General features: G+C 43.6%; 1 protein-coding gene across 5 annotated transcripts in view; it reads left to right on the top strand.

The window, feature by feature from the left end:
* Positions 1-26,779, top strand: part of RUFY2 (RUN and FYVE domain containing 2) — a 106,601-nt gene that overhangs the window by 61,200 nt on the left and 18,622 nt on the right. For 3 of the 5 annotated variants that reach the window (XM_077259017.1, XM_077259016.1, XM_077259020.1), the window contains exon 14: positions 1,669-1,996. The exons of the other annotated variants lie outside the window; for them this stretch is intronic. In XM_077259017.1, coding sequence (XP_077115132.1) covers positions 1,669-1,777 — 109 coding nt within the window. In that variant the 3' untranslated portion in view covers positions 1,778-1,996. Of the gene's footprint in view, positions 1-1,668; positions 1,997-26,779 lie in introns of those variants that run through there. 5 annotated transcript variants of the gene reach the window in all.

Raw genomic sequence — 26,779 nt, 5'->3', positions numbered from 1 at the left:
GAAGAGACCCATGATCATGTCCTCTGCTACCCTGACCTGGTCTGGTTTGTCATAAATCAGTCCCAAAGCCTCAAAGAATTTGTCCACAGACACGTTGCGGGGCAGAAGCAGGTAAAGAGAAAGCCCACGACTGAGGTCCCTCTCGCAGTAAGGAAATGACTATCCCCACCCGCTGACTCATCTCCAGAAGGTTGGGGTCTAAGGGAAAAAAGTAGCTTGCAACTCTCCTTAAAAGTATGGAATCTCTCCCTCTCCCTGGAGAAGGTATCTGGGAGCTTGACTGTAGGTTCAGGAGAGTGGAATGAGACATCAACAGTGTTAGAGTGCTTACAGTCAGTCTGCAACAAATTTACTGTGTCAGAAAGCTCCCTTTACAGGTGGTTATGAGACGAGGCCAGGGCCCTCTGTTCCACAAACAGGTCTTGTATCAACACTGTCAAACTGTCCATTTGATCAGCCAAGGTATGGAGCGGATCCATATCAAAGAGAGCAGAGAAAAAAAATGCAGAAATCCCTTTAAATGTATTGGTCAGCTATAATGTCATGCTGCTGCAGTGCAGTATAGCGCAACCTCCACCAGGAGGTGCTTGAGAGGAATGTAAGACTGCAAACACAGAGCAGCAGCACAGACGCCACCAAGTAGCGAGAGAGTGGTCAGAGAAGCCGAGTCAAAAAATCGTTAGAAGCTGAAGTACCAATAGTAGCAGCAGTATATGTGGTCAGGAACAAGCCAGGGGGTTCAGCAACGGTCAGAAGCGGATAAGACAAAGAAAGAAGGCAGAAGCGAGTTCGAATACGAGCCAAGTCAAAAACTAGAGAATCAAGCCAACAAACAGGGAAACACTGGGAAAAGGGCAGACAGAGGGAGTCAACAGACACGAGGCAAGTCAGGGATCACAGCAGGACAGATCAAGAGCTACCAGAGCCAGGTTCACACACCGAAGGCAGAACTATAGCTGACACCGCCAGCAGGATGCATCGGAGCTAAATATCACACCCTTGACATGATCTGCCTGGAAAAAAGGCAGACAGGATTAAACCCTGGAACTGATCATGACACCTTATATGTAAAATAAGCTCTGGGGGCACAGTTATCTTCAGGCACCATCCTCCCCAGAGCCCTGAATAGGTCATTTATATATATAGTGATAAAAGATGATTTCTCAGCAACAACACAAGTGATATGAGACACACGGAGAGGACTTATCAGCAGTCTATAGACTGTATGCCCATAATAATAGTTTAGATAGGTCACATGAGGTGACATTCTCTTTAGTAACAGAGCAGACATTACTGTAGGAACTGTATTCATATATACGTAACCCATATTGTCACCTTCTTATCCCAGAAATATAACATTTTTAGGAATAACACAGAGGGCAAATGAAATAAAAGATTAACATAATCTGGTATTTTAGTTCTTTATTCTTTCCAAATGATGTGCACTTCCGCCAACAACTATTAGGGCCTCTATTCCAGTAGAACCAGGAAAGAAGTATAGTACTTTAGTGTGGATATATAAATGGTGTATAATGTATTATACAAACAGCAATGCCGACAATGCTAACACACATCTGCATTACAGTAATTGTTCTTTTGTTCTTTCTCCTCTTTTATTTATTTTTTAAACTATTATTTGTCACATACTATACTATTAAATCCAAATAGAGATAAAAATGTTTTAACCAAACCTAGACACATTGAGATAGCTTACATGAAAGACTCGGGAGTAGAATCTGCTCCGCAATATAAACTTATTAAAGATATATCATTCTAGCACTGCATATAGTAACATCAATAAGAAATGCTAAAAAAGAAACATATTCTTTACTATATAGCACAGTAAAAAGTAGAATTTATTTACATTTGTAATACATTAAAATACCTGTTACACATGAATGTTATAGAGATTTGTATATGTACGCACCCAGCAATTATGTATTAATGGTATACTAATTCCCAAATAACACTAGTAAAGAGTATTTTTTATACTGTTGGAGACTGTCTTTCTTTTTGTATATTGGTTGCCCAAGTTTTTTTTTAGTTTTTTTTTTTTAGAATAAAAGGAAGAGGATGTGCACTGCAAATGCTAGTCATCAGACACAATTTACCAAATTGTGGTACTTTGAACGTGCAGTTGTAAGTATATTACACAGAATAATTAGGTGCATAAACTCTGCAGGAGTGCTAGCCTAGTACTCAACTTTTCCAGACTCAGGAATGGCAAATCTGATCAGTTATTAAATTAAATAGGGCTGGGTCAATGTATGACTGCATCCTGAAGAAAATTTGCCATTTGGGAGTCTGTGAGAAAGACACATTGCCCAGGTGGTGTAGCCATATTGAACACAGATCTCATTTTGAAAAACTGTATAAAGTGTGCATTTAATGAAGGAATAAAAGATTTATTGCTTAGATGTAATTATTGTGTACAAAGGTTCGGTCTCACTGATATAGCATAGGACAGCATTGTTCTTACTGTCCGCAGCTCTTATATTATTATTATTATTTATTGTTATAGCGCCATTTATTCCATGGCGCTTTACAAGTGAGGAGGGGTATACATAATAAAAACAAGTACAATAATCTTGAACAATACAAGTCATAACTGGTACAGTAGGAGAGAGGATCCTGCCCGCGAAGGCTCACAATCTACAAGGGATGGGTGAGAATACAGTAGGTGAGGGCAGAGCTGATCGTGCAGCGGTTTGGTCGATCGGTGGTTACTGCAGGTTGTAGGCTTGTCGGAAGAGGTGGGTGGCTCTGGGGCTTGTTGACCAAAACTGTCTCTGATGTTATCAATCTTCTGCTTGAAGAATGAGGCAAAGTCTTCAGCAGAGATAAGTGGGGAGGGAGGAGGTGCTGGGGGACGGAGGAGAGAATTGAAGGTGTTGAATAACTGTTTAGGGTTGTGAGACAGGGAGGATATGAGAGATGAGAAGTAGGTTTGTTTAGCTGTGGCGAGTGCAGTCGTGAAAGTAGTGAGGGACTGTTTGAATATGAATATGAATTCATTATACTTTAAAGGGAATGTGTCATTAACAATTTTTTAACAGTTTGTAAAGTAATAATGTTTTAGTTTTTTTGAAAAAAGACATAAAAATACACAAAGAAAATGGGAGACGTTTATTAGCATCCTGGATAAGACCTGTGCACAGTATATACCGTATGGGAACAAACATACTAGAAATAGGAGGAAACCAATATGGCTAAATAGAGCTGTAAGGGGCGCAATAAGTGACAAGAAGAAAGCATTTAGAGAATTAAAGGAAGTAGGCAGTGATGAGGCATTAAATAAATACAGAAAATTAAATAAATTCTGTAAAAAGCAAATCAAGGCAGCAAAAATTGAGACAGAGAGACTCGTTGCCAGAGAGAGTAAAAATAATCCCAAAATATTCTTTAACTACGTAAATAGTAAGAAACTAAAAAATGACAGTGTTGGCTCCCTTAAAAATAGTCTTGGTGAAATGGTGGATGAGGATGAGGAAAAAGCCAATATGCTAAATGACTTCTTTTCATCAGTATTTACACAAGAAAATCCCATGGCAGACAATATGATCAGTGATAACAAAAATTAAATGTCACCTGCTTAACCCAGCAAGAAGTACAGCAGCATCTAAAAATCACTAAAATTGACAAATCTCCGGGCCCGGATGGGATACACCCCCGAGTACTGCAGGAACTAAGTACAGTCATTGATAGACCATTATTTTTAATCTTTAAAGACTCCATAATAACAGGGTCTGTACCACAGGACTGGCGTATAGCAAATGCGGTGCCAATATTCAAAAAGGGGACAAAAACTGAACTCGGTAATTATAGGCCAGTAAGCTTAACCTCTACTGTGGATATCTGAAGACGAATAACCTCATGACCCAGTATCAGCACGGGTTTACTAGGGACTGTTCATGTCAGACTAATCTGATCAGCTTCTATGAAGAGGTAAGTTCCGGATTGGACCAAGGGAACCCAGTGGACGTAGTGTATATGGACTTTTCCAAAGCTTTTGATACGGTGCCACACAAAAGGTTGATACATAAAATGAGAATAATGGGTATAGGGGAAAATATGTGTAAGTGAGTTAAGAGCTGGCTCAGGGATAGGAAACAAAGGGTGGTTATTAATGGAGCACACTCGGACTGGGTCGCGGTTAGCAGTGGGGTACCACAGGGGTCAGTATTGGGCCCTCTTCTTTTTAACATATTTATTAATGACCTTGTAGGGGGCATTCAGAGCAGAATTTCAATATTTGCAGATGACACTAAACTCTGCAGGGTAATCAATACAGAGGAGGACAATTTTATATTACAGGATGATTTATGTAAACTAGAAGCTTGGGCTGATAAATGGCAAATTAGCTTTAATGGGGATAAATGTAAGGTCATGCACTTGGGTAGAAGTAATAAGATGAATAACTATGTGCTTAATTCTAAAACTCTGGGCAAAACCGTCAATGAAAAAGACCTGGGTGTATGGGTGGATGACAAACTCATATTCAGTGGCCAGTGTCAGGCAGCTGCTACAAAGGCAAATAAAATAATGGGATGCATTAAAAGAGGCATAGATGCACATGAGGAGAACATAATTTTACCTCTATACAAGTCATTAGTTCGACCACACTTAGAATACTGTGCACAGTTCTGGTCTCCGGTGTATAAGAAAGACATAGCTGAACTAGAGCGGGTTCAGAGAAGAGCGACCAAGGTTATTAGAGGACTGGGGGGTCTGCAATACCAAGATAGGTTATTACACTTGGGGCTGTTTAGTTTGGAAAAACGAAGACTAAGGGGTGATCTTATTTTAATGTATAAATATATGAGGGGACAGTACAAAGACCTTTCTGATGATCTTTTTAATCATAGACCTGAGACAGGGACAAGGGGGCATCCTCTACGTCTGGAGGAAAGAAGGTTTAAGCATAATAACAGACGCAGATTCTTTACTGTAAGAGCAGTGAGACTATGGAACTCTCTGCCGTATGATGTTGTAATGAGTGATTCATTACTTAAATTTAAGAGGGGACTGGATACCTTTCTGGAAAAGTATAATGTTACAGGGTATATATACTAGATTCCTTGATAGGGCGTTGATCCAGGGAACTAGTCTGACTGCCGTATGTGGAGTCGGGAAGTGGAGCTTACTATTTGCCACATGGTTGTTTTTTGCCTTCCTCTGGATCAACATGTTAGGGCATGTTAGGTTTGGCTATGGGTTGAACTAGATGGACTTAAAGTCTTCCTTCAACCTTATTAACTATGTAACTATGTAATGGTATAAAATATGAAAAAGAATGTAAAACATTTTGCGATTTTCTACTTTTGATCTTTAAGGGGATCTGTTACTGAAATTTGCCATGAAAATCCTGTGTACCGCTAGCTCACATTACAACTGCAGTAAATGTGGGCTGGATCTGCTCACATGTGTGATATCTCCTCCCCTTCTGGGCATTTGCAAAAGGATAAGGGAGGATGAAGTTTAGGATCACAGTGCCGAGACACTGTAGCGTCATTACTCCTGAAGGCGCCAGTAATGGTGAAACATGTTGGGGAGGCGACAAATGGTTAAGAATTTTAATGAGCATTAGTCTGTCCGTGGTTGAATACTAAAGCAATGAGAGGCTTAGGTCGGATTACTAATCCTTGGTATGAGCATTCAGATTCAGTAGCCTAGTTAGTGCAAAAAGTATACAAGTGATAGCCAGATAGACGATATATAGGGGATTAGAATAGTCCCATAATGCTATCCAGTTAGAATATTCTCAGTGTGAGGTGTCACTCATACCAATCATTGTTAGTGCCTTGCTAGGGCAACAGCAACACAAAGTGATGGCCAGATAGCGGAATTATAAAGTATTATTAATGTTATCCAGTTAGAATATACACTCAGTGTGAGGTGTTACTTATACCTAAATTGGCTTATCTCATCCGGTTAAAAAGTCTGAATTTTATTAGTAGCTTATTTAAAAGGAAACAAATCAAGTTCCCGGTCACCAAAAAATAGAACAATGGCATCTACTAGAAAAACAAGGTATTCATATAAGTACACAAACAAGATGCTACATACCGTATATACTCGAGTATAAGCCAACCCGAGTATAAGCCGAGGCATCTAATTTTGCCACGGAAAACTGGGTAAGCTTATTGACTCGAGTATAAGCCGGGTATGTATTGTCCCCTCATCCCTATCCCGGTACGCGTGGTTCCCCCCGTCCTGCTCGGTGTGGCTCCCCCTGTTGTATGCATGGCTCTCCCCATCCCATCTTGTATGCATGGCTCTACTCCCCTCGTCCCATCCTTGTATGCATAGTTCCCCTGTCCCATCCTTGTATGCATGGCTCCCCCGGTCCCATCCTTGTATGCATGGCTCCCCCGGTCCCATCCTTGTATGCATGGCTCCCCCATCATACTCACCCTCGACCAAAACTTAATTCTGAGCGGGCACCATCCACTAATCACTAAGGGGATCACCAATTGCATACATAATTAAAGTACAACCATGAAAAGAGAAAAGCGTATGCAAAAGAACAAATGGGAACACCACAATAATATCAATATATAAGAATAGCTTTTATTGAGAACACCACACACATTTTTTTTTAAAAAAACAATAAAAAAAGGCCCCTACAACATGGGTAGAGGTCACGGGTCTACAATAGTTGATTAAATATCAGAAAAAAGTACACTGACAAACCGACCATAATTTATAATGTGATCACATATCAATTACCCTCCAACCAGGTATGTACAGGTTGTTAATTCACAGGATATAACCAAAATACAACACAATGGTATAGATGTCCATGAAAAACAAAATCATGACAGAGTAATATGACCTTATTCATTTAATATACCTGACACAGTTGGTCTGTTCGACCCAAGCGGTACTTGAAGTCAAAATTTGTAGGCGAATCATCAAAAAATTAATTAACAAACATGCCAACTATGATGCACCATATAAACACATCCCGATTTCCCTTGCCAGATATAGACATGCTGTTATTTTATAATGGTATACCCATAGCATTTTTCACAAAGGTGTACATGCCCACCAAAAAACACATAGAAAATCACCCAACAGGGGCTGTCAAGGGTACACAAGCGGTTAAGGAGTTGGCTGCCAACAAAGTTTCACCTTCAATATATGCGATCTTACCCAGCCCAACTCGAAAATAACCCCTCACATATCGGTATACTAAGGAAAATAGTCACTTTGGCCGGCTGAGGTCAGTGTACCAGACCCACGCGTATCGACGCAAAAAACGTCTTCCTTAGGGTCAAGAAGATACCATACTGGTGTGTTCCCAGTGTTTAAATAAGCTGAAAAATTGTTAATTCACCTGCCAGGTGTGAGCAGCAATGGCGACTCCTAGATAACTATCCAGCGTGTAAAGATATCCAATGCGCATGCGCGAAACCATGTAGTGTCCGAAAGGAACCCAATCAAATATGACGCCTGCGCACACGGTGATATTCACCCAAAGACGTTTAGGGATCAGAATTTTGCGATAATCATACCTATAGACTAATGGCGCATAGGTCCTCCTCTGTCTATTGCAGTTCTATTCCTAATTTGCCGCTGCGGCGCCTACCCTCACCAGGTTGTCATGGCAACAACCATGAACCAACTAAGCGCATGCGCAGATGCAAATAGCGCAAACGACGAAATACTTAAAAGTCAAATTGTATAAACACTATATCTGAAAGCTGGCGGCGCACAAAACTAACCCTGCCTGTTGTAGTTAAAATACTTATTCGTACATAAAGCATATAATCTGACCCAGTTGTCATAGTAACACCCTTGAACCAACTTAACGCATGCGCTGTTGCAGGAATAAAGGAATCAGGCCACAGCAGCCTTATGATCCCGGATGCTACATACAGAGCTAGCGACCATAATAAAAAAGCCGATATCATACAGCGCAAATGTCAATGGTGGTAACTAATAAGCAGATGCTTACCAAATGACATTTCGACAGTAACATACATAAAAGGGTAACAGTGCTTATATTTGTTTATAATATGCGAATTGGTCTTGTTTATAAACTACAAAAGATGCACTCCGGTAATCCAACTCTAGTGCATTGGACATGTGTTAAAAAGACAAAAGTATCATCTCCCAAAGCAACAGTCAGGAGGAAGGAATAGAGAGCAAATGGAACCTATTGCCATACCCATAAGGAATACCAGGGCATAGTCAAACCCCTTCATGTAATAGAGCACAAATATGTTTCCAATAGTATATTGAACACACTCACTTCCACATTATAAAGATTATAAAGATAACAGCATGAATATATACAAAAAAAAAAAATCTATCTGTGTTTGGACTAAGACTAGGATTTATTCGTGTCAAGTATCCTCAAGAATAACTGTGCTTCATAGAATTTCTGCTTGATTGCATTTTGCTCTGAAGTTTCCTATAGACTGCTAAGCTGCGTTTATTATTTGCACTAAGTGTTGTGGACTTGAGTTTCTCTCTGCACCTTTTGGAATCACCGTGTGATAATATAGACTTTACCACTTATAAAACTGTGTCCTGTAGTTGTCTTGTTCCACGCAAAGAGTCTCCTGAGTTATCCCCTATAATTATTACAGGATACTCTAGCCTAAAAAAAAAAAAAAGGAGACTGCTGGAACAATGACTGCAGAAAGCAGATTAGAGCAGGTGTTTTCCATAATTAGATCACTGCAGAAAGATGTGGAAGGTCTGCAAAAGAAGTTTGGAAGCTTTGAACTCAATCAACAAGTGTTTGGACAGACTTTGCAGGACTTGAGCAACCGCATGGCAGCCCAGGAAAACAAACTTGCTGGCATAGAGTCCCAGTATGGACTGGCTTTTCAGGACATAAGCACGCAAATAGCTGCACAAGTGACTTTACCCTCTGGGCAACCGCCACCAGCTAGCCCACCTAAGTTGCCCCCATTCAGATTTAATGGTGATCGCGACAAATTTCGTGGCTTTGTGAATCAATGTATGCTATATTTTGATGTGCATGCTGACCGTTTTCCTACTGATAGATCCAAAGTATTGTGTGTAATAATGCTACTGACCTCACGAGCGCTCGCCTGGGCGAATCCGATGATTGAGTCTCGTGACCCACGGTTAAATGACTTGGATGATTTCTTGGCCGCTTGATGACCCTAATCGCCGTGTAACCGCTGAATCTGCTTTGTTGTCTTTACGCCAGGCTAAACGTTCTGTTATTGAGTATGCCACTGAATTCAGGAGATTGGCGGTAGATACCAATTGGGACAGTTATGCGCAATTGCCTATTTTTAAAAGGGGTCTGTCTAGTATTGTAAAAGATGAACTAGCCCGCTGAGTCACCACAAGAGCTAGAGACATTTATACAGCATTGTGTGCGCATAGACATTCGCCTTACTGAGCGTAGGCAGGAGAAATTTGCTGCATATAACCGTGTGTCTAACTTTTCCCTTCCTTCCAAAGAGCCTGCAGGTAAAACCTCTCGGGAGGTGGAGGAGGTGCCCATGCAAATTGATTCCGTTCAGAGGCGCGAGATCAATGAGCGCCGGGAGCATCGCCTTCGTGAAAGTCTATGTTTCTACTGCGGGCAGTCTGACCACTTCTTGATCAATTGTCCTAAGTGTCCTAGACGGCCTAACAAGGTGCTAGCAGCAATAGGGGAGTATGAAAACTGTGATGATGAATCTGACATCTCTGAATTCCATTCACTTTCTATGACTTCACCCCCCAAGGAGCTGAAGGAAAAGAACTCTCACTGTTCTCTCCCTATTAAGATCCTGTGTTCAGGACAGTGGATTTCCAGTTCAGCTATGATTGACTCTGGTGCAGGTGGCAATTTCATGGATATTGCGTTTGCCAAGGAACATGGTATTAAAATTCAGCAAAGAGCCTCTACAATTACCATGGAAACAGTGGATGGGTCACCCCTTTAATCTCTGGGCCTGTGGATCAGGAGACCTTACCCCTTGAAATTTTGTTGGAGCCTAATCATCAGGAGCAACTTTCTTTCTTGCCAATTTCTTCTCCTCATTTTCCTGTGATTTTAGGCATTCCTTGGTTGCGTTCTCAGAACCCAATTATCAACTGGGAGACCAAGGAGATTATCTTCCCAACAAGGAGCAACTCAGCGTTAATAGAAGCTGTCCCTGAGTCCACAACTACGGAACCACATGTACAGGTATTTTCTTTACCTCCAGCTTATAAAGAGTTCTCTGACATCTGTGACAAGAAGAATGCAGATCAGCTTCCTCCACACAGGCATTATGACTGTCCCATTGAGCTGCTTCCCGGGGCAGCCATTCCTTTTGGTAACGTATACCCTTTGGCGGCACCTGAGCTTCAAGCCTTAAAAGAGTACATTGATGAAAATCTGGCCAAAGGCTTCATACGTCCTTCTTCCTCACCAGCAGGGGCACCTATCTTTTTTTGTAAAGAAGAAGGATGGGACCCTGAGACCCTGTGTTGACTATCGAGAACTCAATAAGGTAACCGTACGAAACCGTTACCCTTTGCCTCTGATTCCCGAATTACTGGAAAGAGTCCGCCATGCTAAGGTGTTCTCTAAACTGGATCTTCGTGGGGCTTATAATTTGGTGCGTATTCGTCCAGGGGATGAGTGGAAGACAGCATTCAGATGCCGGTATGGACACTTTGAATCTCTTGTGATGCCCTTTGGGCTTTGTAACGCCCCTGCAACATTTCAACACCTTGCTAATGACATTTTCAGAGATTTGTTGGACCAGATTGTGGTGATCTATTTGGACGATATACTAATCTTTTCTGACTCTCTACAGGAACATGAAGAACATGTCAAAACTGTTTTAAGACGTCTGAAAGAGAACCATCTGTATATTAAGCTGGAGAAATGCGAGTTCCATCGTTCTGAGATACAGTTCTTAGGTTATATCATCTCTCCCCAGGGGCTGAACATGGAATCTGGTAAGTTTCAGGCTATCCTTGACTGGCCGGTACCCAAGAACGTTAAGGAGGTCCAACGTTTTATTGGTTTTGCAAATTTCTACAGACGCTTCATTCGAAATTTTTCAGATATTGTCCGTCCCATTACTTCCTTGACAAAGAAGGAAAAGCCCTTTAAGTGGTCATCACAGGCTCAAGAAGCTTTTGATCGGCTTAAGATCTGTTTCACATCAGCACCGTTGTTGATACACCCAGATCCAACACTTCCTTTCATTGTGGAGGTGGACGCTTCTGATAATGCTTTGGGGGCTATTCTGTTATGATCTGGTGGCCTAAGAGCAGCATGAGACGTACTCTGGAGAAGGTGGTACCTGTACTGACCGCAGACCCTGAACTTAACACCGCAACTAGAAGTAGCCGTGGAATGTACCTAGCGCTCCCTAGACATCTCGACACAGCCGGAGGACTAATTACCCCTAGAGATAGAAAAGGGAAAACTATCTTGCCTCAGAGAAAATCCCCGAAGGATAGACAGCCCCCCACAAATATTGACTGTGAGAGGAGAGGGAAAAAACATACACAGACTGAAATGAGAATTTAGCAAAGGAGGCCACTTCTAGCTAAATAGAAAGGATAGGACAGAGTACTATGCGGTCAGTATTAAAACTCTAGAAAATATCCACCACAGAAAATACAAAATCTCCACAGCTAACTAAAGATATGGAGGGTATATCTGCATCTCCAGAGATACCAGCTTGGCTAAACAAATCCTTATACAGACCAAGCTGGACAAGACAAAAACATGGAAAAAAACTGAACAATAAGGCCACAGCATGTGGACAGCAAAAATCAAGGCCAGAACTTATCTTGTTGAAATGAACTGCAAAGCAGAAGAGACCAGGCAGGGATGTGAATCCTCCAGGAACAATGGACAACTGGCACTGACTAAAGGGTGAAGCAAGACTAAATAGCCCAGTCAAAATTGCAAAAAGTGAACACACCTGATAAATGCTGCGATTCAGAGACAGCAGCGCTACCACTTACAACCACCGGAGTGAGCCCAAGAGCAGAATTCACAACACTATTCTCTCCCAAAGAACTGGAGAGAAGGGTCTGCTATATCCTTGTGCTTTCTTTTCCCGTAGACTAACCTCAGCAGAGAAGAATTACGACGTGGGAGACAAGGAATTGCTGGCTATTATTGCGGCTTTCAAGGAATGGAGGCATAATTTGCAAGGAGCTGCACAACAGATCATAGTGCTAACTGACCATCGCAATCTAGAGTTCCTTAGATCCGCTAGATGTCTTTCTCCTCGTCAGGCTCGTTGGAACTTATTTTTAAATCAATTTAACTTTGTTTTCTCGTACCGTCCAGGTTCTCGTAATGGGAAGGCTGATGCTTTATCCCGAATCCATGCTGCGGATTCCGTACCTGGAGCCCTGTCCAAGACCATTCTATCTGATGCCAATTTCATCGGAGTTATCCACGATCAGGACTTGTGGAAGGAGTGCAGGGAGGCCTATGAAGGTGATGTATTTCTGGCCAACCCACCTGTGGATATTAATCTTGTCTTTAAGGGTGGCATGTGGTTCAGAGATCGACGTATCTACGTCCCGGAGGTCGTCCGTCTACAGATCCTCAAGTTGGTACATGACTCCAAGTTGGCTGGTCACAGGGGGGTACAGAAGACACAAGAGTTCCTGAGCCGATTTGATTCTTCTGGTGGCCAACTTGCCTGAAGGATACCAAGGACTATGTTCTCTCTTGCGAGGTATGTGCCCGTTACAAGACTCCATGTGGCACCTACGGGTCTTCTACAACCATTACCTGTTCCATCCCGCCCTTGGGGGTCTATATCAATGGACTTTATTGTGGAGCTGCCTACATCGGGGGGCATGAATACAATCATACTGGTAGTTGATCGCCTGACTAAAGCGGCTCATTTTGTTCCGTGCACCGGCCTCCCCTCAGCTAAAGATACAGTGAACTTGGTTATACAGAATGTCTTTCGGTTGCACGGGGTTCCGGATGAGATCATCTCTGACCGTGGAGTACAGTTCACTTCAAGATTCTGGAAGGGGTTTTGCTCTGCACCCAATATTAATGTCTGTCTCTCTTCTGCTTACCATCCCCAGACAAATGGTCAGACTGAGCGTACCAACCAGACGCTGGAACAATAACTAAGATGCTATGTCAGCCATCTCCAGGATGATTGGTTGGAGTTGTTGCCGTTAGCCGAATTTTCATATAATAATTCTCAGAGCACCTCCACTAAATTTACACCTTTCTTTGCCAATCTGGGTTATCATCCGTGTATTTTACCTAGGTCTCCAATTAATTCTCCGGTTCCGGCAGTGGAGGAAAGGCTGACTGCGATGAGACAAAATCTGGAGGTTCTGAAGGAATCCCTGACCACGGCTCAAGAACGTTATAAGAGATCGGCTGATAGATTCCATAAACCTGCACCCATATTCAAGGTAGGAGATTCCGTGTGGTTAGCAACTAAGAATCTGAAGTTAAACGTTCCTTCACAAATACTTGGACAGAAATTCATTGGCCCTTTCAAGATCAATGGTATTGTGAGCTCTGTGGCCTGCCGGCTGAAGCTGCCTAGGACAATGAAGGTACACCCAGTTTTTCATGTATCTTTACTAAAGCCTGTATCTCCTAATACCTTCCAGGGACGTGTTGTGCCACCTCCGCAGCCTGTGGTGATTGATGGGCAAGAACAATTTGTGGTGGAGGAAATTATTGATTCCAGGATTCACAGGAATCGGCTCCAATATCTTATAAGATGGCAGGGATATCTCCCTGAGGAAGACTCTTGGGAACCTGTGGAAAACATCAATGCCCAACAGAAGATTTCTCGTTTTCATCAGAGATTCCCTGAGAAACCAGGTCCAGGATCGTCCTGAGGCCGCTTCTAAGGAGGGAGTAATGTCAGGACTCTGAACATTTTTTACCTTTTGTGCATTACTGCCCTTTTCCAAGATGGCGTCTTTGGTCTCATGTGCACTGTGTCTTCCTGCTATAAAACTCCACCCCAGCCTTCAGTCTGTGCTAGAGTATTCTGCCTTGCATCCAGCTCCTGATCTCTGATTACTCCCTGGCTATACACCTGCTCCTGTGAACCTGTGTGGTGATCCTGCTACTCTGCTCTAAGTTCCTGCTGCATACACAAGTTTCCAGTAATCCTCCTTCATCTGCTGCTCGTGTTTACTTCCACCTGCATTTGCTGGACATGTAAGCTGCTGCTGCTTTACATTAACCTGAGACTATTAACCAGGCCTCCCTGGTTGAGCTAAGATATGATTTGAACTGCCTATAAGCATACAGTGGGGCAAAAAAGTATTTAGTCATTCAGCAATAGTGCAAGTTCCACCACTTAAAAAGATGAGAGGCGTCTGTAATTTACATCATAGGTAGACCTCAACTATGGGAGACAAACTGAGAAAAAAAAATCCAGAAAATCACATTGTCTGTTTTTTATCATTTTATTTGCATATTATGGTGGAAAATAAGTATTTGGTCAGAAACAAACAATCAAGATTTCTGGCTCTCACATACCTGTAACTTCTTCTTTAAGAGTCTCCTCTTTCCTCCATTCATTACCTGTAGTAATGGCACCTGTTTAAACTTGTTATCAGTATAAAAAGACACCTGTGCACACCCTCAAACAGTCTGACTCCAAACTCCACTATGGTGAAGACCAAAGAGCTGTCAAAGGACACCAGAAACAAAATTGTAGCCCTGCACCAGGCTGGGAAGACTGAATCTGCAATAGCCAACCAGCTTGGAGTGAAGAAATCAACAGTGGGAGCAATAATTAGAAAATGGAAGACATTCAAGACCACTGATAATCTCCCTCGAACTGGGGCTCCACGCAAAATCCTACCCCGTGGGGTCAGAATGATCACAAGAACGGTGAGCAAAAATCCCAGAACCACGCGGGGGGACCTAGTGAATGAACTGCAGAGAGCTGGGACCAATGTAACAAGGCCTACCATAAGTAACACACTACGCCACCATGGACTCAGATCCTGCAGTGCCAGACGTGTCCCACTGCTTAAGCCAGTACATGTCCGGGCCCGTCTGAAGTTTGCTAGAGAGCATTTGGATGATCCAGAGGAGTTTTGGGAGAATGTCCTATGGTCTGATGAAACCAAACTGGAACTGTTTGGTAGAAACACAACTTGTCGTGTTTGGAGGAAAAAGAATACTGAGTTGCATCCATCAAACACCATACCTACTGTAAAGCATGGTGGTGGAAACATCATGCTTTGTGGCTGTTTCTCTGCAAAGGGACCAGGACGACTGATCCGGGTACATGAAAGAATGAATGGTGCCATGTATCGTGAGATTTTGAGTGCAAACCTCCTTCCATCAGCAAGGGCATTGAAGATGAAACGTGGCTGGGTCTTTCAACATGACAATGATCCAAAGCACACCACCAGGGCAACGAAGGAGTGGCTTCGTAAGAAGCATTTCAAGGTCCTGGAGTGGCCTAGCCAGTCTCCAGATCTCAACCCTATAGAAAACCTTTGGGGGGAGTTGAAAGTCCGTGTTGCCAAGCGAAAAGCCAAAAACATCACTGCTCTAGAGGAGATCTGCATGGAGGAATGGGCCAACATACCAACAACAGTGTGTGGCAACCTTGTGAAGACTTACAGAAAACGTTTGACCTCTGTCATTGCCAACAAAGGATATATTACAAAGTATTGAGATGAAATTTTGTTTCTGACCAAATACTTATTTTCCACCATAATATGCAAATAAAATGATAAAAAAACAGACAATGTGATTTTCTGTTTTTTTATTTTCTCAGCTTGTCTCCCATAGTTGAGGTCTACCTATGATGTAAATTACAGACGCCTCTCATCTTTTTAAGTGGTGGAACTTGCACTATTGCTGAATGACTAAATACTTTTTTGCCCCACTGTATCTATCTGTGTCTGGACTAAGACAAGGATTTATTCGTGTCAAGTATCCTCAAGAATAACTGTGCTTCATAGACTTTCTGCTTGATTGCATTTTGCTCTGAAGTTTCCTATAGACTGCTAAGCTGCGTTTATTATTTGCACCAAGTGTTGTGGACTTTGAGTTTCTCTCTGCACCTGTTTGAATCACCGTGTGATAATATAGACTTTACCACTTATAAAACTGTGTCCTGTAGTTGTCTTGTTCCACGCAAAGAGTCTCCTGAGTTATCCCCTATAATTATTACAGGTGTTCTTCTGCCCAAAAGAATATTCTTGCTGAGATTGTTTTCAGGTCTTCGTGCTTCCCTGATGGCAGAGGTGAGCGATCATAGTCATGATGTCCTAGTAGACTCTTATGTGGGTGCCAGGAATCATTGATGTTACTGATTTGAGAACTTCTTCTAACCCCTTCAACTCCCTGAAATAGGAGGATTGCTGGCTGATTTCTCTTGTCCAGAGTTCCTAGAAGAAAGTTTTGGAGACCATAACCCCCAATTCTCTTTTGCTGGCATCCACTGTTATAGTTATTAGAGGGTTCTGGATCCAGAGGAGTCCTCTCTTTAGGTTCCCTGGACTGAGCCACCGGGTTAGAGGTGTTTACCCAAGTAAGTACTAAGGTACTAGAATTTTTATGTTCAGTGAATTTGAGGATCTGTCCCAGTTTGCAAGGATATAGGTTTGCAAAACTCTGGTATGTGCTTGGGCCCAGGTTACCGCCTGGATGCATGACATCATGGAGCCATAGACTGACATTGCAAATTTTACTGTTACTAATTTTTGGCTTCTCAGGATTGATATCCTGGATTTTAATTCGATCTGTTTTTCTTTTTGGTAAGAAGGATGTTTGTTTGTGAGATTCTAGTAGAACACCTAGGAATGTCTTTGTTGTAGAGGGAACCATGTCTGATTTCTGATGTTCCACCAGCCATCCCAGGGATGTTAGAATCTGGATTGTACTTTGCAGACGTTCTCAGAGTAAATGTACAGAGAGATCCACAAGAAGGAAATTGTCGAGTGTAGGATTATACAAATATTTTCTGTCCTAATGGAAGCTATGACTTCTGCCATGATCTTTGTGAAGATTTGGCGAGCCAGTGATATTCCGAATGGGAAGACATTGAATTGGTAATGCAAAACTTTTCTTCCTTGGGTATCCGCGAACCTTGAAAATTTTCAATTGGTTGGATAGATGAGGACGAAGTCCTGTCCTTTCAGGGGACCATCGAGTTAATGGGCTCCATCTTGAACTCCTCTATACGATGTATTGGTTGTTATTATTTTAGCACCATTTATTCCATGGCGCTTTGCAAGTAAAGAGGGGTGTACCTAACCAAAAAGCAAGTACAATTATCTTGAACAAAACGAGTCACCGACTGCCTCAGAAACAGCATTTTTAATGTCACCACTCAAGTGTTCTATTTTGCTAAAAGGTTTGGGGATTGGGCTAGCCACTCCATAACCTTAATTTTGGTGGACTGGAACCAAGATTTTGCTTGTTTACTGGTGTGATTAGGGTCATTGTCTTGTTGAAACACCTATTTCAAGGGCATATCCTCTTCAGCGTAAGGCAACATGACCTCTTCAAGTAGTTTAATATATGCAAACAGGTCCATGATCCCTGGTATGTGGTAAATAGGTTCGGCACCATAGTAAGAGAAACATGCCCATATCATGATGCTTGCACCACCATGTTTCACTGTCTTCAGAGTGTACTGTGGCTTGAATGCAGAGTTTGGGGGTCGTCTGACAAACTGTCACCTGCCCTTGGACTCAAAAAGAACAATTTTACTTTGTGAGCCTTTGCCATTCTGGCTAGTCTTCCATTCAATGGTAGTCTTCCGTTTTCTTCCACATCTGGTTTGGCTTTCTATTTGAAAGCATTGGAGATCATTTTAGCTGAACAGCCTATCATTGTCTGCACTTCTTTGATGTGAATACTTTTCTGCCCAATGATGACAGAAGTATTCTAGGAGTGATACTTTTATTGGCTAACCAGAAAATAATATGTTTGCAAGCTTTCAGAGCACAGTAGCTCCTTCTTCAGGCAGATTACAAATAGATTAATAAGAAAAAAGCACAACATTTAAGAAATACTACAGAAGGACATTTGTTCAGGGGGTGGTAGGTGTGATGCCTCCTAAAGATAAGCCAAGGAAATCAAATTAGGCATTTTCTTACTGCACTTCTTTAAAAGTTTTACCCTCTCCAATCAACTTTTTAATCAAAGTACGCTGTTCTACTGAACAATGTCTCAAATGACCCATATTTCTCAGTCTTTCAAGGAGAAATGCATATACAACATGTCCTGGCTTCACCCTTAAATAAGGGCCACCTGATTCACATCTGTTTCTTCACAGAATGGTTGACCTCACTAATTGAACTCCACACTGCTATTATTTTAAACACACGCCCTTTCAATAAATTATTCTAATACACAGACTCAGAAACATGCAAATTAGAGATGGCTGAACCCGAATAGTAAAGTTCGGTGTCCGTATCGAACACCTACTGTTCGGGCATGGACACCAAACACGAACTTCACCAGGAAGTCTGTGTTACTGTTTGAGTTTGGCCTCCCAAACAGCGCAGCAAACACCGCTTTTGACCGGCAAAAAAATCACCGCCGGTCAGACTGTCGCAGTTCCCATGCTATCAAATAACAGCGTGAGCCCACAGCTGTGATCGGAGGTATAAAGTTTACATCCGGTCACTGATTTTGGCTGATGGGACTACTGCTCCCATCCGCCGACGCCTGCTCCTTCTAATAACAGTGATAGCAGGAGCAGCTGTTGGGGGTATTTATCAGCTGCCCCCTGCGCTGTAAATAAATAATGAAAAAAAACTGTGTGGGTTCCCCTGTCTTTTGATGACCAACTAGGCAAAACTGATAGCTGGGGGCTTCAACCCTCAGCTGTTAGCGTTAGCAAGGCTTGTTATCAAGAACAGAGGGGTCCCCACACTGTTTTTTTTTTTATTTAAACAAATAATTTTAAAAAATGGCGTGGGGTGCCCCCCATTTTTGACAACCAGCCTTGCTAAAGCAGACAGCTGGGGGCTGGTATTCTTTCAAATAAAAGACTTTATACTTGCTGTGTGTTTATTTACAATATAATTATAGCATTAGTAATGGATAGGTGACTTATAAAAGCCTCTCCATTACCACGCCGTGGGCTTGATGTCACCTTGCAATACAAAGTGACATCAACCCCACAAATATGAACCCCACTTGCCACCGCTACACGGCAAGTGGGCAGTGTTACGGAACTGCAACACAGAACTAGGATAGAAGGGGAAAAACTGATGCTGGACTGAGACTAGGCTGATACCCTACGATGGAGCGGGCGACCCATTCCTTGTGAATAGACCCACCGACGATCCTAGGCTAATCCCAGTGAAGACCTATAGATAGGGAGAAGGAGGTCCCTGAAAGATCTAAAGACGGGGTATAAAAACAGGTCGCCTCCTAATAGAAAACACAGACGGCTGCAGAAACCAACTGAAAACAGAAACTAAGGATAGCAGAACCAGAGATCCCAGAACAGCACAATATCAAACACAGAAATCTATCAAAGCACCTAGCCAGAACTCTAGCGGATTAACACTGTTGTCCAGCAAGGACTGGGAGGCAGGTGCTGGGTAATAAAGGGTGATACAATCACCTGACATAAGACAACCCAGCACCAGGGGAAAAAGACCAGCAGCCAGAAAACCACAAGATGGCGGATGCTCAAAAACAAAACAGATTCTAACAAGAAGAGCCAGGCAAAGCGCCAGAATTGGCGCATCTGATAGATGTTCCTTTTCTGGGTAGCTGCTAATTTTAGGCTTGGGGGGGCAATATCCATGGCCTCTTACCAGCCTGAGAATACCAGCACCCACCTGTCTGCTTTAGCTTGGCTGGTTGTCAAAAATAGGGGGACCCCATGCCTGTTTTAATATTTATTTAAATAATTAAAAATTATGGCATGGGGACCCCTCTATTCTTGATAACCAGCCTTTCTGAAGCTGACAGCTGAGGGTTACAGCCCCCAACCATGAGTTTTGCCAGGCTGGTTATCAAAAATACAGAGGAACCCACACGAGTTTTTTTTTTTAAGTTATTTATTTACAGAGCAGGAGTCGTCTGATGAATACTTTCATCAGCCGATCCTGCTCTCTATTAGTAGTAGTTCCATCAGCTGACACCAGTGACCGGAAGTAAACTTTATACCTCCGATCGCACCTGCGGGTGCACGCTGTCTTTAGACAGTGTGGCAATCGCGGCTGTCTGACCGGTGGTAATGATTTTACCGCCGATCAGAAGCGGTGTTTGCCGCGCTGTCATGAACACGACAGTGTGGCAAACACTGGATGTTTGGACTCCCCATTCAAGTAAATGGGGTCCGGGTACTGTTCTGGTACCTGAACTTTTTTTAACTGATCAGCCAAACCCGAACATCCAGGTGTTCACCCATCTCTAATGCAGATCATGAATGCTGAGTCTGTTGGTTTTCTTAAAATCTACTGCACCATGTCTTTCCTCCCAGGACACAAACGCCTCCCAGCCATCAGTCATTTCCTCCTTTCCCCTGGGCGCCGCCTCCTCAGAGTTCAGTTATGTCCCCGGCGCTTTCAGTTTTCTCGGGCATGCGCAGTTAGCGATGCCCTTTCACTGACATCACATGATGTCTTCATTCTCGCACCTGCGTGTACACGCGGCCCAATATTCCCAGCCCCACAGTGTGAATAAATCAGAAGAGACTGTGGGGCAGGATCTCGGGCCACGAGCACACTGCACATGTCCGAGAAAAAAAATTACAGCGCAGGCGCCGGAAACATAACTGAACGCTGAGGAGGCAGCGCCCAGGGGAAAGGAGGAAATGACTGATGGCTGGGAGGCGTTTGTGTCCTGGGAGGAAAGACATGCCCCCCTGACAAACTACAGGTATGGAGGGCAAATTATAAAAATGATTCTTTCAGCGGTGGAAGGGACCCCAAATAAAAGAGCCACCTTGACAGAATGCAGCATTAGTGCTGCACAAAGTGGCTCTTTTTGTGTACAAACACCTGGGGGGGTTGATAGGTTCTCTTTAATCTGATTAGTCATATTGGACTGCTATTATTTTGAACACTGTAGGTATTTCAGATCAACATTTTGAAGTTTCCTCATCTTCTCGGGAGTGGGAAGAGAGTGGCTGAGTGCCAGAATAGGCGCATCTTACAGATGTGCCTTTTCTGGGGTGGCTGGGGGCAAATGTTTTTAGCAAGGGGGGCTATAATCATGGTCCCTCTCTAGGCTATAAATATCTGCCCTCAGTCACTGGCTTTCCCACTCGGGCGGAGAAAATTGCGCGGGAGCCCATGCCAGTTTTTTCCGTGATTTAACCCTTTACTTTAACTCCTAGAGCTCCCAAATTTTACACACAGACACTTCTAACATTATTAGTGAGGAATATGTAAAAATATAAGGGATATGACATGGTTTACTGTATGTACACCATGTCTCATATCCTGTTGGGTTTGATAAGGAGATAGCAAAAGCCCGCAATTGAGTTACCGGCTTTTAAGCTATCTCTGTATTAAATATAAATATATATATGTGTGTGTGTGTCAATGACATATATATATATCTACCTATTCTCTGTGTAGACATTTATTTTAGCTATTCTATTCTAACCTGTCAGTGTGATTTTACTGTACACCGCACTGAATTACCGGCTTTTCTATAGAACACCGGTGCGTATTTCTCGCAAGTCACACGCATGGTCCGTGTGTAATCCATATTTTTCTCGCTCCCATAGACTTACATTGGTGGATTTTTTTGCGCAATACGCTGACAAACGCAGCATGCTGCGATTTTCTCAGCCCGTAAAATACGGCCTAGAAATATACGGCTGATGGGAGCTGCCCCATAAACATTGGTCCGTGTGCAATGCGTTGTTTTTGCGCCTCTCGCTTGTCCGTATTCCTCTCTAGTGTGACACCGGCCTAAGGCTCAGCTCACATTTACCCTGCGCTCACACTGGGGGTTCCATGTAAATCTCTGAAATACATTATTCAGACGAAACCCCAGACGGAAGATTCTCTAGGAGGCAGATGGAGGCACTGTGGACAGTCTGGCCCATGATCCAGCAGTGTCCGCATAAAAGCGCAGTCTGTTAGGGTACCGTCACACAGTACCATTTTGATCGCTACGACGGCACGATCCGTGACGTCGCAGCGATCGTATGAATATCGCTCCAGCGTCGTAGACTGCGGTCACACGTTGCAATCACGGCGCTGGAGCGATGCCGAAGTCCCCGGTAACCAGGGTAAACATCGGGTAACTAAGCGCAGGGCCGCGCTTAGTAACCCGATGTTTACCCTGGTTACCAGCGTAAACGTAAAAAAACAAACCGTACATACTCACCCGTCGGTGTCCTTCAGGTCCCTTGCCGTCTGCTTCCTGCTCTGAGTGCAGCCGTACAGTGAGAGCAGAGCGCAGCACCGCTGTGATCTGCTCTCACTTTCCGGCCGGCACTCAGAGCAGGAAGCAGACGGCAAGGGACCTGAAGGACACCGACGGGTGAGTATGTACGGTTTGTTTTTTTAACGTTTACGCTGGTAACCAGGGTAAACATCGGGTTACTAAGCGCGGCCCTGCGCTTAGTTACCCGATGTTTACCCTGGTTACAAGCGAAGACATCGCTGGATCGCTGTCACACACAACGATCCAGCGATGTCAGCGGGTGATCAAGCGACAAAAGAAAGTTCCAAACGATGTGCTACGACGTACGATTCTCAGCAGGGTGTCTGATCGCAGTAGCGTGTCAGACACAGCGATATCGTAACGATATCGCTAGAACGTCACGAATCGTACCGTCGTAGCGATGGAAATTTCAATGTGTGACGGTACCCTTAGTTTTGTGCACTTCTGAAAGGAAGGACACTGCTGAAGAGAGGCCAGACAGAGTCCATAGTAACCTAATAGTGAATGGATCCCTCTGGGGTTTCATCTGAATCACATCATTTGGAGATTTAGATGGAAACCCCAATGTAAGTTCTCAGCATAGAGCGCAGGATAAATGTGATCCAAAAACGTTATGTAAATCGCTCCCAATAAAGGCTTGTAGTCAACCAAAGAAAAAAAAATAGAATTAGACTTACCGGTAACTCTGTTTCTAGTAATCCACCACGATAGCATACCTGGAGGATGTTACCCCTTTCCTAATGGGGACAGGAAATGACACAAATTTTAAATACCCCTCCCACATCCTCCTCCTTCAGTGTTATTATAAAGGACCACAGGAGAAGGAATGCATCAAATTATATTTCTTCTTTCCAGAACGTAAATTAAGCAAAGGGAGGGATTACTCCTACTGTCGTGGTGGGTTACTAGAATCCGAATTACCGATAAGTCTAATTTTATTTTCTCTAGTAACCCCCCACAACAGCACACCTGGAGAGGTACCCAAGAGTAATAATTAGAGAGGGACTATAGCCGTAAGGACTTTTCTTTCGAAGGCCAAGTCTTCTTTTGACATTAGGTCCAGCCAGTAATGTTTGGAGAATGTATGGACCGAGGACCAGTTAGCAGCTCTGCATATCAGCTCAATGGAAGCACTGGATTTCTCGGCCCAGGAGACAGATGTTTCTCTGGTAGAGTGGACCATAAATCTTTCTGGCGGCGGAAGGTCCTGAACCTGGTATGCCTCCAAGATTGCTCTCTTGATCCAGTTGGCGATTGTAGAACTGGAAATTTTCTTTCCCTTATTCTGGCTTCGAAGGTGAATAAACAGGTTATGACTAGTGATGAGCAAGTGTTCTCATTGCTCGGGTTTTCCAGAGCACGCTCGGTGACCTCCGAGTATTTATGACTGCTCGGAGATTAAGTTTTCATCACCGGCATGAATGATTTACAGCTACTAGCCTGCTTGATTACACGTGGGGATTCCCTAGCAACCAGGCAACCCCCACATGTACTCAGCCTGGCTAGTAGCTGTAAATCATTCAGCTGCCGCGAAGAAAACTAAATCTCCGAGCAGTCATAAATACACGGAGGTCACCCGAGCATGCTCGGGAAAACCCGAGCAACGAGTACACTCGCTCATCACTAGGTATGATCCTTCCTGATTCTCTCGGTCACTTGGAGATAATGGAGCACCATTCTCCGAACGTCCAGAGTGTGGAACTGTTCTTCCTCTTTGTTTCTCAGCTCTTAATAGGAGGGGAGAATCACCTCCTGAGATCTGTGAAACTCTGAGACCACCTTGGGAAGAAATGATGGATCCAATCATAAAATAAGTCGGTCCTGTAAGATCTTCATGTAGGGTTCGTTGATCGAGAGAGCCTGCAGTTTGCCCACTCTCTTGGCTGTAGTTATTGCTTCCAGGAAGGTGGTTTTCCAGGCGGGTCTGTCTACGTCTATTGACGACAAGGGCTTAAAAGGTGGAATCGTGAGCCCTCTTAGGACCACGTTGAGGTCCCAGGATGGAACCAGACTCGTAATTCTAGGACATATGCGAGATGCCGCTGTCATAAATCTTCTGATCGGTGGTCGGCTAGTGACTGGTCAAAATATGAGCTTAGCGCCGCCACTTGGACCTTGAGGGTGCTAGTTCTGAGACTCTTCTCGAGCCCTTCTTGTAGAAAATCTAGGATCCGGGCTACGTTTGGTCGGTGTGAGTTAGGTCTTTCGGGTGCACTCCATGTGATAAAGATTTTCCATATCTTTTGGTAAATGGAGTTGGTCACTTTATTTTGACTTTCTTGTAGTGTCCTAATGACCTTCTCTGATAATCCTCTGGTCTTCAAGATCGAGAATTCAGAAGCCAGGCCTTCAGGTGTAACCTCTCGGGATCCGGATGAAATATGGGACCCTGGTAGAGAAGATTTTTGACCTGAGGAAGTGCTACCGATCCTTCTACTCTTAGGCTGGCAAGAGTCCCGAACCAGCTTCTCTTGGGCCAGAATGGTGCTATCAAGATTGTTCTGACCCTTTGCCTTATCTTTTGCAGAACTCTCGGTAGAATTGGCAAGGGAGGGAAGGCATAAGCCAGTCTGAATGTCCATGGCTGGGCTAACGCGTCTACACCTAAGCAGGGATCAGTTGGATTTAGTGAATAATATTGATCCACCTTTGCATTCTGACCACTTGCGAATAGGTCCACTTCTGGATGTATTCCATTGATGACGAACGTGGGCAACTGTTGTCATGTTGTCGAGTGTGCATTCTGGACAAGGGATACTGCTGCCCTTAGGACCTCTTCTACCGCCTTTAGTTCCCTGAAGTTTGAAGACCTCTGGCTTATGTTGTCTGACCAGCATCCTTGTAGTATGTGTTCGGTCACCATGGCTCCCCATCCTTTCCCACTGGCATCTACCTTTATAGTGACTTCTGGGTCTTGTGTCCAAGAAACCCCTTTGCTTAAGTTCTCCTCTTGTAGCCACCATGTTAATGAAGACTTTATCCGCAGTGGTATTCGGATCTTCCTGTCTAAGGATCCTGGGGATCCGTCCCAGTTTGAAAGGATGTGAGTCTGTAGTGTTCTGGAGTGAGCTTGTGCCCATGCTACCATCTGGATGCAGGATGTCAATGATCCGAGAACTGACATGCCCCATCTAAATGATACTATCTCCTTGCTCCGCAGCATTCTTATCTTCACCCTTAGCAAGACCTGTTTGTATTTGGGTAAAAAAGACATTTGGATGTGAGAGTCCAGCAGGACTGCTAAAAACTCATTTGTTGTTGCCGGAACCATATCTGATTTCTTGTGGTTCCCCTATCCTGCCTAGGGATGATAGAATCTGGGTTGTCATCTGTATATGTTCCTGTACCATGGGTATCGAACGAACCACTAACAAGAGGTCGTCGAAGCATTGGATTATGTATATGTGCTGACCTCTGATGTAAGCCATGACCTCTGACAAGATCTTTGTGAAGATCCGTGGGGCTGAGGACAGCCCAAACGGGAGGATGTTGAACTGGTAATGTTCTATGTGCTTTCCCCTGGCGATTGCAAACCTCAGGAATCTCCAATAGGTTGGATGGATTGGGATGTGGTAATACGCATGCTGAAGGTCTATCGTCGCCATGACGAAATCCTGTCCAATCAGAGGTACAGTTGACCTGATGGATTCCATCTTGAATCATCTGTAGGTTATGTAGCGATTCAGGGGTTTCAGATTGATTATGACGCAATGAGATCCGTTTTTTCTTTTTTATGAGGAACAGGTTTGAGTAATGTCCCCTGTTCCTTTCACTTTCCGTGACTACAGAGACTACACCTGCGGCTAATAGGTCTTCTACTCCCAGAATCAGGGTGGACTGTAGTTCTGGAGAGGAGAGACGTGTTGTTTTTAATATCTTTTGAGGATATGAGACAAACTCTAACTTTATTCCCTCTTTGACTGATCTTAGAGTCCATTGGTCTGAGCAGATTTTCTGCCACTGCGGAAGGAAGCCTGAGATGCGACCTCCCATCTTGATGTCGTTATTGCTTCTTTTATCTCTGTGAATAGGGAAGAAAAAGATTTCTGTCTTTCCCCCCTTTTGGGTAGCTCCAGTGCCCTTAATTGCCCTTCCCTCTCTACTGAGGAGTCTGTTCCTGTTGGGAGCGGAAGGGTCTTTTCCTAGGATTTCTAGGTACTGGTAAGGTCTTCTTTTTGTCCGAAACCTTCTCTATCAGCTCGTCAAGGGCGGGACCAAACATGTACTTCCATTTGAAGGGGATAGAGTACAACTTCATTTTTGAGGTCATATCCCCAGTCCAGGATCTCAGCCAGAGTGCACGCCTCACTGAATTTGATAATCCTGACGATCCTCCTGCCACTCTCACCGATTCTGCAGAGGCATCTGCTAGAAAACCTGTCGCCTTCTGGAGGAGGAAAAGGTCCCGGATATTTTTATGAATGGGAAACACCTGCTTCTTTTTAG

This window comes from Ranitomeya variabilis, chromosome 4 (assembly GCF_051348905.1).
Source record: "Ranitomeya variabilis isolate aRanVar5 chromosome 4, aRanVar5.hap1, whole genome shotgun sequence".
NCBI classification, from domain to species: Eukaryota; Metazoa; Chordata; class Amphibia; order Anura; family Dendrobatidae; genus Ranitomeya; species Ranitomeya variabilis.
This window is presented reverse-complemented; position numbering and strand designations above follow the sequence as displayed.